Below are 13,142 nucleotides of genomic sequence, written 5' to 3'. Positions count from 1 at the left end.
AAATGTAAATGTGTGCTTGAATCAATCTAACATTATTCATTCCAGTAAAACTTACAAAGTCAGTGTCTAATAACAAGAATATTTTAGTTCCTTTTTTAAAAAGAAAAAAAAAGCCACTAATTGAGGTACATTTAAACATGACATTGAAATCTTAATCTAGAAAGAATTCTCCTTAACTGTTTTCACAAATATAAGATCTTATATTACCTCTGTATCATATTTTTCAGAAGGGCATCAAAGATGTGGTTTCTTCCCTAGTTATTTAAAATTAGCCATTCAAACTTCTCTTTCTTGTTTCAGAAGTTCTATTCATATGCTGTTGCCAGGGTTTTATAAAAAAAAGTCTTTACCAAAAGAATTTTTTTTCGAAAAATATGTGTATGTGCGAACATACAATTAAATGTATTTATTTTAGATTCTACACAATCGAAGTTTTAATTTGGGCTTGACTGAATTACGTTTGCTACACAAATTAATAACAAAATTCTGAGAAGAATAAAGATTTCTTAACCTATTTTAAAAATGTTTTAAATATTTTAACTATTTGAAGTCAATATTAAAGAAAAGGTATTTCTAAAGTAGTGTCATGATGAACCATACTTAAAACTTCTAAACTATTTTCTTTCATTTGTAAGGATCACTAGAAATGTGCTTGGCTATTTATTTTTATCTCTTTCCCATCATCTGTCTTTATACATAAAGCAATTTCTACCATTACCCTGAATGATCTTATATCCACATATATCATCAATTTACAGCCTAACTTTTAAATTTCATGGCTTTGTCATTTTCAGTGTCACTCTCTATTCCAAGTTAGATACCCCTCATAGTCATACTCTAAATTTTGTCATCACCTTCAAGTCATGCTATTCCAAAATTACTAATTGAAGCCTGTTATTCCTTCCTAACCATAGGTTTTCCTTTATGCTTTATCAACTTTTTTCACTACCATATTTTTAAAAAATTCTATCCTTTCCCAGTGCATTAACCCCTTTTTATCCTTTCCCTTCTCCCTATTTAGCTTAGATTCCATGTCCATAACTTCAACACAACCAAAACTTCCTAAATTCCTTTACTCCTCATTCATTTGGTGACATCCACGTGTCATAATCACAGCCACCAATGAATTTTCTTTCTCCATGTCTATATTTGAGCACCTCTGTACTGCTGGAGAAAATTATTATAGGGGAACTTGGACAAGCTTCATTTGGGATTTAAACATTGCCCAGTAATCTCAATATTTTTCTCTTGCCAATCTTCTTTCTACTCTGCAACTTTTTTTAGAGACTTCTACTGTCCTTAAATCTGCATCTTCTCCAAATGAGCTCACATTCTATTTCATAGGGAAAAAATAAAGAAAACAACTGAGTACTCTGAATTATTTGCTGCGAAATACACACTAACACTTGCCCCCATCCTCTCTTAGTACAGAAAACTAGGCTACTTTTCTTCTTAATTAAAACCATTCCTTTCCGTTTTCTCAGTTATATCATGCTGATTTCCCACTTGCTCTTATAGCTTCAAATTCAGCCCTCTTCTGTGTTATGGCTATCACCATTTAAACATTCTCAAGTTTACTTATTAAAAGAAATCCTTTCTTCATTCTACTTTTCCACTCCAGTTACTACCCATTCACTCCTCAGGCTGGTGTTATTCACTTAGAAATATTTCTGAGTTACCAACTTGACCTTTCAAAAGCAAGAGGCGATTATATTCTGCATATAAAGCTCATTCAGTGTATTGTTTCATGTAAAGTTTTACATCCAAAGTTGACTAGTTTATAAGCAGGTGAAGGCCCATTCATTTAGTAGGAAATCTAGACTATTAAAGTGAGGTAACTGAAAAGTTTAAGACCTTTGTTTTAAAATATAAGACATATGTTAGCTGGCAGTGTCTTCTTGTCATGCCTGGATATATACGGATGTTCCAAGGAAAACACTATTCCAATAATTGAATTTGATCTTATTCATTAGATGGTAACTTCAAATCTGTTCTTTTCCATGGCAATTAAAATTTGTTGTTTGCATGTTACTTACAGTGGTCTTTAACTGAAGAACATTTATTCTTGACCAAATCTCTCTTGCTATTATTACAACCTTGACAATCTGGAGTGGAGAATAATGAGGTTATATGTTACTATAAATGACTACTTGTAAGAAAGAATGCGTTAATTTTTATAATAAGAAAAATTAAACACTTTATCAAGACCCAAGAAAGTGTTTGCAAATACATATTACCTCTGATATGAATTTATAATATATTACCACAAAATCTCTCAGAATTATTTTAGGACTATAATAGCTTTTGTGTTTTTCAGAATATATTTTTTAGAAAGTCATGAGCCGAAATACCCAATATTTTCAAGTGAGATAGCTGCTCAGTATGTCTCTTAAATTAATTGACCATGGACAACGAAGTTCATAAAAACTATGAGAAATTAGATAACTGATACAATTTGATAACAAATATATTAAGATATTTGGTGCAAGTTTCCTATTTTCAAAAATGATAAAGATATGAGGAATATTAATATTATACTCTGTGCAGATTTAATAAGCTTGTTTTCTTGGTGAACAATCCCTAGATAGTTGGTAGGCTAAGAAATATTATTTTGTTCATGGTAATAACCAGCCCAAAATACTTTGGGCAATTTTCATGGACAGTTCAAAAATTGCCTTGATTTCAGAGCTCATTCAATAATTCACAGGTTTGTTGACAGGAAAACCATTTAACCACCTAGAATTTATCTTTTTTTGGTCTTAATTTTCTTTTAGTTCATCTACGATGTAAAAACTGTGCCTTAAATTTCTTAAGAAATTGTTATGCAAATTTGTATAAATAATTATGTTTTTGTTTATTTGAAAATTTAAAGAGCTCGCCACAACTGTTTGGGTGCTAAGGTCAAAGAATATGCATTTTCCTGTAATGCCCATTTAATAAAATAATACATGGTTTCTCTGAATGAATGCGTTTATAGGAGGCACGTGCAGGGTGTTCCCATTGCCACATCAAGCTTTTTTTAATAATGATTATGTAATAAAAAAGGAAACTCTCTAACTTGCCTAATTTCTGAGATAAGAATTTCTGCTTCATATTTTGTTACATTGAATGTATTTTATGAGTCATAGTAAAGTTTTATTTTTCTAAGATTTAGTCTATTATGCTTGTCTAGAAAATTTAAAATAATAATCTCATGGATTTTTGTTGAATTATTTAAATTCCATATTTTTCCAGTGCCTCTACTATATCCAGGGATCAAGTAGGCTCCTTCAAATACTACATTAAAATCAATGTTGTTTTTCTGACGATTTCTGATAATATTGGTGAACCAATCTGGTGCATTATTTTCCTCAAAGCAACATTTACAAATATCTGTTGAAATAAATGTTTCTATTGAAAAAGACTCAAGTGGCACAAATTCAACACTTTTTTTGAAGTTCCAATAAAGGAAGAAGTAGTGATAAAATTCAAATATTCTAGTTACGAGTGCATACATATTAACAAAAAAATAACGTTATTATAGCACTTGTTAGAATAATAAAATTATGGACCTGAATGCACAAATTTTGTCTCACCCCAAATTAAACTGAGGAAATTCAAGATCAGACCTTGCTAGTAATTTTGACCAAAAGCTGTATGAGAACTACAATCCAGATATTCTGGTGTTCAAACCATTGTTTTCTTCAAATTGCTTCCTCTCCAAAAGTCTGCTATACTTTTTCTTGAGCTATAACAGTAGGCTTATAAGCCATATGAGAATCTGATCACATTTTAGTAAATTATTTGCTTCCATTTGTAAAATGACACAGGAGTACCCTGAGGTAAAGAATGTTCTTTTACAAGGTACCTGATTTCCTTTTGGGATACACTAGAGGCTGGGAAAAATGTGGTTGTGCATGTTTCAGAGTGGCTCTTTTCAAGAAATAGACTTATTGGTCAACTATTAGAACCAGCCTTAGCCTCATCATACTTTTGGATGCAGTGAGTATTGCGTGTCAAGGTATAAAAAAAAAAAAAAAAGACACCATGTCTTTCTCATATCTGAGCTTTTGCACTTCTGAAATGATGCTCTTGTTTTATTCCATGGCTTTCTTTGGATTGAAATGTATCCATTAACATTTGTGTGCTTTTCTTTTCCATCCATCCTTCTCCATCTCATGAAAAGCACATCTGGGTAAGTTGAATCATAATGGCTGCTGAACATGTTTATTTTCAGCACCATCCTCTTTTTCTTTTATCTTTAGTATTTCTCTTTTCGGTTGTAACACAAGCTGCACTGCCTCTGACCTAAAACAAAAATTGTGATGTGTATTTATTTCCACACCATAAAAGGAATCATTGGTTCAGAGAAATGTTCTATTAGACACAATGTCAACAGACATTTCAGATATCATTTCCCCCTGCCTCTCGAATGATTCTCTAGGAGTTAGTGTGGCACTCAGTGAGGCTTAAGGAGTAGTTGCAGGCCACTTGGGTACTTTTAACTGTGCTACATGACTGACTCTGCCTGTGTGTTCCCTAGGGCTTTTTGGTTCTGCACTGGCATTATATTCAAAAGACAATTTATTGTCAATTACTAGAACTGCACTTAAGTAGAGAAGGTTAAAGGCTGGGTCTACCTTAGTAGAACTTTTACACTCAGATTCCAAAGTAATTCTTAGTTTTGGCTGAACCCTTTCGTTTATGCATTCTTTCCTTTGTTTCCTGTGCACTGGTTCTTTTTTTTTTTTTTTTTTGGAGAATACTTTATTAGTTTCTATAATCAAACCCATGTGGATAAGACCTTACAGTGCATTACCTCTGTACAAATGGAAAAAATTATGTTTAACATTGCTAGACCAATATGGCTATTAATTTCTGTGCAGGGCCAACCCAACATGGTACAACTGAGATACTTTTTTTCAAAGTTGACAGCACAACTAAAGTTTCCAAAAATTTATTTGTTTTTTTTATAGTAAACAACCCATAGCAGTATGTTACACATCAATAGCAGCAACAGCTTTTTCATGGTGATACTTAAAGCTTTAAAAAAAACTATACTATTCAGATTACAGTTTTAAATTTCAAATCTTGCTATTCGAACTAAAATTGGAATGTATTATTTATTAATAAAACAAATTGTGCTTCAAAGTAAAACAAATTATGCTTTTATAATACTTATAAACTATTTGCATTGGTGTAAACTTTTGCATTGGTAACATGGTGAGCTATTTGAAACACTTTAGATGGGGAGACATATTGCTTTTAAATTTAAAGCAAAAGAACAGTTAGGGGGAAATAGGAATAAAATGGCTCAAATGAGGTGCAATTATCCAGGAAGCTATGGAGCATGTCGCTAATGGGCTAGATGGGCATTTTATATACCAATACAAGGTCATGTGTTTTATAATAATACTTAGCTCATTTGCGTGGCTTATATATGTTATATTTTCTCCTACTCTAATTTTATGTTGTAGTTACTACTACCAATTATTTAACAATGCAATATTTACCTCAAGAGAATTCATGATATTAAGGAAAGCTCTAATAAGTGATCTTAAATGTAAGCTGTGGTTAGAGTACTATTCAACTATGCTGGCTAAAAACAAGTTTTAAGATCTTACTTTTTAAAAATTATTATTATTCTGATGTGGGATTATTAAAACATTATTTTCATGTCATCAGAAAATATTGGTCTTTAGTTTTCTAATGATTTTTAAGTTTCATGAGGAAAAAAAATCCCAAGAAATAAAACATTTTCCTGCATCCCTTATACATGAAATGTTGAAAAATAATAAATGCATGATGTATTGTCATTTATGGACTTTAAGGAACTAATATAATTGCCTGAATTCTGAAATGCAATTTCTTGTTGTCCTGAACACTCTCCTGGAACTTAAACATTTAGGACCTCAAAATCATCATTAATAATATTGCTAAAAGGAAGTTTAGGAGATTAAAATGTCAGAAGACACTATAAACATAGTGAAGATATGGGGAGAATTGAGGTGAAAAGAACATTGAATCAAGAATCAGAAAACAAGAGTTTAAGCTCCAACTTTCCCATTTGTTTGCTGCAAACCCTTGGGTGACAGACTTATATTCTCTGTACTTACTAATATTAGTCTCAACTTCCTAGTTTTCACAGGAATATGAGAAATATGAATAACCTCAAAGCATGGAAACTATAATAACTTCAAATCTGAGTTAAAGTGGGCTCAAAATTAGATGAAGCACTAAAGCAATCTAGCCTAAATTGTATGCAAATAATCTCGAAAATTACCAGTGTTCCTCCAGTAAGTCCCCAATTTACTATCAGGAATTGACTGGGGAGAACAGACCAGTGTCTTGCAAAAGTGAAATTGTTTAATGGAAAGTAATACAGTATACCCTAGTTTTCAATAACAGCATGAGTAATTTATTGTTACATCACATTTGTGCATGTATGTTGTTTATACCTTTTTAATGGTTTTGAAAGTAATTAAATTCAAAATAAAGTGAGGAAAGTAATTATATAAATCCCAACTCAAGTTCACAAATAAATTATATTTCTTTTCTGAGACTATGCCTTCCATTTCAGAGCAGCTTAAGAAAAAAGGTTTCAGTATGAATGAACTTTAGTTTTAATGTAATCAAATCATTTCAGTTATAAACAGCCTACCATGTGTTCTTAGAATATAAATAAAACACAATTTAAATGTATAATAGACTTTTATATACACTGCATATGAAAATGTGCCATAATAAGATATACGAAAACATACTCTTACACTTGTACACACACAAAATTCCAGTATGCTGTACTTTCAAACGCAAGTCAACTATGTTAATGTTGGATTTAAAACTCTTAATTATATGGAGCTAAATATGTATACTTAGGTAATCAATGTTCTGAAGCAGCTGATTGAAATTTTTAATATATTTCTTTTTAGAATAGCTATGCTAATTAAGATATACATCTCAGCTTTGCAGATGTTAAAAAAAAATGAAGGGGTATCATATTTTGTTTATGTCTACTGACCAGAATTTCAAACAGTTTCTCAAATATGTATTTTTTATTTTCATAGAATTTTTCAACAAGTATGGATTTCTGAATGATAGAATTATAGCCCATTGGTTCATTGGTTAAAATTTGAGGAAATCATATTCTATTTATCCTCCCGACTGCTGAGTTTTAATGGAACAAGATACATTTTACAATTAATAATGGTGTGGAATCTATGTAAATTTACCATTAGTATTATATTTGGAAGTTTTATTCTCTATGCTACATGGTTAAGAAATAGATTCAATTGTTAAGTTATTTCAACTTATATTTCATTCTTGGTTTTTATTGAGCCACACATTTATTTCTTCTGGTAATACCAAAAACTAAGCACTTATCATGTGCCACAGTAAATAAATAAGTTCTAAAAATAAAATTTTCAACCAGAGAATTACTTTGTATTACAACTGCACAAAATCAATTGAACTGAAACAAATTAAAATAAATTCAGCTTTTTCATCCTGATTGAATAAATGAGGCCTCCTCCTTTATCTAGCCAAAATGCAGAACCTGTTATTGGTGGAGAGCAGCAACAAAAGAAAAGTCAAAGCTCCTTTTTCTCTTATAGTATTGAGGATTGAAGTGTGTGAAACTGAAGGGATAAAGACTATATATATTAACCAGGAGTCAGATAAATATGTGCCCTTTCTAAATAAAACGGAACAGCAGGGATAGAAATAAAGACAAGAAACTATCATTTCATTTAATACTAAAAATGAGATGAGTGTTACTATCCTTTTTCAGTTATGAAAAGTTCAGAGAGGTTAGTTAGTTTGTTAAAGGATAGTGTGGTGTTGAGAGCTAACTCTGTGGCCAGGTTGTTTGAGCTCAAATTTTGGCTCTGCCGCTCGCTGACTCTATGCTCCAAGTGGCCTCCATTCTTCAGTGTCCTCATCTGCAAATGTGTATCAACATTTATCTTATTGGATTGTTGTAAAGATTAAGTGAATTATACATTTAAAGTACTAAGAATAGTGATTCACACATAGTAAGTGGTAAGTGTCTGTTAGCTATTATTACTTGGGATTCAAACCTTAATTTGTCTACATAGAGAAACTTTGCTCTTTCAAACCATAATATTATATCTCAGAAGAATATGAAGTGGCTCAGATGAACAAGGCAGCACATTAAGTTAATCTCTATTATAGTATTCGCTGCATTAAATTGTAATATAATTTAATTAATTACGTTTAAAAGAATTTTACATTTTAGATGAGAGGTATAATAAGTATGATAACTGGAGCATATACAAGTTATAATATTGGTATAGAAGAGAAAATTAATTCTGCATAGGAAAGGTTTTGAAGTGTTAACAAGAAGGATAAAGTATGCATAAGCTATGTCAGAAGGATGTTTTAGCAGAATAAGAAGACATATACACAGTCATGAAGGGTAAAAGAGAATGAGATATTTGGGAAATGGCAAGTATTTCATTACTGATAGAGCAAAAAATGGGGAAACTGCCAGGGCCCAGATCACTAAGGGGTCTTTTTAGCCATGCTAACATATTCGACATTTATTTTGAGGAAAAGGAGGAGGTTTTTAAGCACGCAAGACTTATAAAAATATTTAGGTTTAGAAAGTCAGGAAAAAGATGGGAGATAGGGGATACTAAAGCAGAGATAGACTTGGAGAATCTATTGCCATGATCCGTAAATAAGGATTTGAACAAAAGCTTTAGTAGTAGTCAATTTACAAAATATCTTATGTAATGTTAGAGAGGGCATTTTCATCTCTTTCTGCATCTAACCTGGGTAATTGCTAAGCAAAATTCTTATTCTTTTTTTAAGATGCAATAAGTAGTTGGACATTAACCAAAATGTAGAATACTTAAAAATTGCCATATGATCAAGGATCCTAGGTGGTTGTCAACAGTGAGACTTTGTGGATTTCAATCTAGCAATCTTTCAAAAGATATTCTTGGCTAGATCATGCAAAGAAAAATGGAACATGGTGCAATGGATGAGCAAAGTCTCATCTCAGAGGCTTTAGATGTGGCCATGCATTCGTTGCTAATTCACAGTCTCAATGAGTGAAGTGATGCTGACACTGTAAATTTTCAGATTTTAATTGTGGATTGCGATGATTACAAAATTAAAGGGGAGGGGGGTCAAGATGTAGGCAAACAGTAAGATTTTGATAGTCAAAGAAGAAGGGAAAGAACTTACTAGCTCTGGAAAATGGTACTTGCAAAAATAGAATTAGTCATGTGCAAATTATTGGCCAAAATAAATTTTAAATTCTCATTAAAAGTAAGGGAAGATGAGTTAAAGAAAGGTAAATCAAGACTAAATCGATTTTAGTCTTTAAAATTCAGTTTGTAATCTAGACATTTGAGGAATCATTGTAGATTTTCAAATTTTGCTATGATAAATGGCTCACATTTATTGGCTGTTTCCTTTGGGCAAATCACTGTTGTAATCACATGATATACATATTTTTTTCTTATTTAGCTTTCATTCCAACCCTCTAAGGTTGGTATTTTTATCAACTTCATTTTACAGATGAGGAAACTGAGGCAAAACAAGGTAAAGTGGCTTGTCTATGGATGCACACCTAAGAAAGGAAGGCACCAGGAATTGAGCTCAGGTTTCTAATTTTATTTTTATTTTTTTTATTTTTTACACCTGCAGCCCCTGGTCTTCCTAGATGGTCTCTCATCCAAGTACTAACCAGGCCCGACCCTGCTTAGCTTCCAAGATCAGACAGGATCGGGTTTATTCAGGGTAGCATGGCCATAGCCCAGGCTCCTAATTTTAGATGCTACTGTATTACCTGCTCTGCTATGACAGTAGATTTTTTTTATGGCAATGTATTGAAAGGGTAAGAAGCCTGGGAAAAGGGACCAGTTAAGAGGCTGAGGGGAAAAAATGTATGGTGTCACTAAAAATAAAAAGTAAAAGAAGATGAAATTTAAAGTATGAAGGGAAAATTGACAGGCATTCAATAGAAGGTGAAATGACCACCCTGAGTGGCAGAGGAAATGGTACTCTGTGGTATTTAGATAATCATATCACAAATTGGCAGTCCAAAAATAGCATCCGAGGCAAAATATTCTGAGAATAAAGTCTGTTTTCACTGACAGTGATGAATCATCTACATTGGGAAGAATATGGGAGAGACTACCACCCCCATGGTCTGTGACTTTTTTGAGTAACTAATGAATTTCATCTCTCAGAGTTTAACATTTTATTGAATTTGTCGATTTACAAGTTGTTCCCCCTACTGTAAGAACAGGAGAACAGGATTTTGTATGCCCTAGAACTAACTGACTTAGTTAGGCAGTCAGACATGTGATTTTCTATAGACCTTTTATGTGCCAGGTTGTCTTCAGCAAACAAAGAATAAAACCTACCAGATATCTGACTCAAAAAAAAAAAAAATGATAAAGGTATTCTAGAGTAGAACAATTAGTACTATGGAGCCTATGAAAGGAAGTAGTAAATATTGCCTGAGGGGTTAGGAAAGGTTGGCTTCAGAGAGGAATTATTTTCGTTGTTTCATGAAAATCAAGATAAAGTGAGTGAGAAGACAAGATGGGGAAGCATGTGGACCTTGTTTAGTATGGCAGAAGTATACCTTACAAATACAAGCATACTCCACCAATTAGATCAAAACTGCAATAGTTGAAGAAAGACGTAAAACCTGAACAGGAAGAGCCAGACATTTCCATTTGGATTGAGCCATTTAAGCAAAAGTCATACTTGCTTAAGTTAGTCTGGGTCAAGAAACTACAAGCCTGGCAAATGTTCTTGATTTACTTACATTTTTTAGATGATCTCGATCCTTTATCTAGAAACCCTTGAGTCTGGTTATTACGAGGGTGCCCACACTTTGTTTCTGTCCTCATAGCAAGCACAGGCTTCCCTCTGCACATTTATGTATGGGCTTGCAGATTTTACTCACACATCTGAGTGTTCACCACATATTGGGCCTTCTTAATATGTCACATTCCAGCTATGATAACTATATTAAGAGATTCTAAGGCCTCTGGGGAATCCAACAACATCCCTTTCATTACAGACCAGAAGCTATTTCTTCACTCAGTAATTCAGGAGTTTTTTCTGATTCAAAATGAACTTCCCTTACAATACTGATTTTCTTTTTTGAATTTTCACACAGGTAATGACCATCCTGTGCCTGACACTTCCTCTAAAAAGAAGAACTATTGATGGCCTCTAAAATCTAATTTAAAAGTTGAAACAAAAATGTATGCCCATAACTATAGTGATGCATAAATTATCCTTTTAGAAAGGATGGCAGATTAAATAGTAGATAGTCCGGAGAAAAATAAATAAATAGAAAAGAAACGAAAATAGAAATACAGTAATTTTCAGACTCAGATTTATACTGGGGAATTGATCATAGCATTGCTCTTTAAAAATTGCCATTTGACCTTTCAACAAGTTGTATGCATTCAGAGAGAATTTCCACACATGGGCTGGACAAACTAAGAATATCAGTATATCCAAAATGCCTGTTTGGGCAAAATCAGTTTTTTACTTAGTATTTCCTAAACAGTGCAAGTCACTCTCTGACAGTGACTCCAAAATATCTGATGAGAACTGGCATGCTCCTCTACATTTAATGCCACCTTTGCCCATAATAATCTGTTAGGAAATCATCATGTATTAAACTCAGTGATTTCCATTGTAGCATTGTCTATATTGCTTTATTTTTCTAAAATTGCTTCTTTCTCACCCAGTAGGCTCAGATACATGTCTCTTATAAATTCTGTATGGTACATGGGTTTTTTGTTTGTTCGTTTGTTTGTTTGTTTGTATAATTGAGAAGGATTAATTTTAATATTGCTTTGAGAATTTCAGTGCACTTCTTGATAAGCCTTTTCCCTGGATTAAAGAAAAGCAGGTCTGGAGTTAGCATCATGAAGCCCACATCCTTATATAAAACCCAGCCATCCACCCCTAATCTTCCTGTTTCTCTGCAGTTTCAAGTGTGTTAGCTCAAAGGCCTCTACTTGGGTTTTAACCCTGCCAGCTGGGGACCAAAGAACAGAATCCACTGGACTTGAGCTCACTTATCTCATTATTTTTGCATACTCTCACTTAAGTTACTTTATGAGAGTCTGTGATCTAAGCACAAGAAACAAAATAAAATTTAAAAAAAAAAAAACTTTTTCAAGAGTCACATTGCCAAATGATTTTCCAAACAATTATATGATTAGACTTTTCTTCAGAAATGGAATAGATCTATTTGAGCACATTAAATCAGCTCTTAACCAGATTCCCATTAGGGGTCCTAAACCAGGTCAGACTCTTGGAATCCCCTGGACTGGGTAATATTCTGACAAAGTGGCTCAAAAAATGAACTAAAAAATACATTATGGGATACAATTTACTGAAACAAAAAGTAGCGGAATGTAAACACTGACTGACTGTTCAACATTCAGAGCCGTTTAGTGAGTACTTCTTCTTTGCCTGACCATGTTCTAAATGCCCCAAATTCACCTTTGAACAAAATATATGAAACTTTGGTCCTCCTAGAACTTACTTTCTATATGATAGAGTGAGGAATAAATGACACTGTTAGAAGGTAAGTGTCATGAAAACAATAAAACAAGGGGTAAAGATAAGGAGTTTCTAGTTGGAGTTATGCAGGGGAAAGTAAAAGAGATTCAAAGAGAGGGTTATATTTGAGTAAATATTTAAAGTAGGTGAGAGAGTAAGCTACATGGAGATGGAGGGAACAAGCATTTCAGACAGAGGAAACAGCAGGTGCAATGGTCCTGAGGCAGAAGTGTGGGCTGTTTCCAGTTCATAGTAAGAAAACCAGTGTTGCTGGGTGAGAAGGCAGTTGAGTTGGAGAGATGAAGAGGGAAGGGTGGATTCTAACAGCTGCACTGGCTTTTACTCTCAGTGATACAGAGAGTAATTGATGAGTTATGAGCAGAGAAGTTACATCATCTGACTTAAATTTTAACAAGATCACTCTAGCTTGTGTGGTACATTTTTTTCATTAGGGACCTAGTCAGAACTTTCACAATTAAAATGTTCTAACCTTTAAAAATAGCTGTTGTACAACTCATATAATCTATTTGTAAAAATGTTATGTGCATATTTACTTGCTTTTTTACTAGATTTATAAAAGAACAATTGCA

General features: G+C 32.9%; 1 protein-coding gene and 1 pseudogene across 8 annotated transcripts in view; one reads left to right on the top strand and one right to left on the bottom strand.

Moving 5' to 3' along the window:
* The window catches only part of PPFIA2 (PTPRF interacting protein alpha 2), a 423,368-nt gene that overhangs the window by 373,768 nt on the left and 36,458 nt on the right, over positions 1 to 13,142 (top strand). For 2 of the 8 annotated variants that reach the window (XM_006923795.2, XM_006923796.1), the window contains one exon: positions 4,166 to 4,174. The exons of the other annotated variants lie outside the window; for them this stretch is intronic. In XM_006923795.2, the coding sequence (XP_006923857.1) occupies positions 4,166 to 4,174 (9 nt within the window). The remainder of the gene's footprint in view (positions 1 to 4,165; positions 4,175 to 13,142) is intronic. 8 annotated transcript variants of the gene reach the window in all.
* Positions 9,649 to 9,767, bottom strand: LOC112472439 (annotated as a pseudogene).

Source organism: Pteropus alecto, unplaced genomic scaffold, assembly GCF_000325575.1.
Source record: "Pteropus alecto unplaced genomic scaffold, ASM32557v1 scaffold76, whole genome shotgun sequence".
In the NCBI taxonomy this organism is placed as follows: domain Eukaryota; kingdom Metazoa; phylum Chordata; class Mammalia; order Chiroptera; family Pteropodidae; genus Pteropus; species Pteropus alecto.
This window is presented reverse-complemented; position numbering and strand designations above follow the sequence as displayed.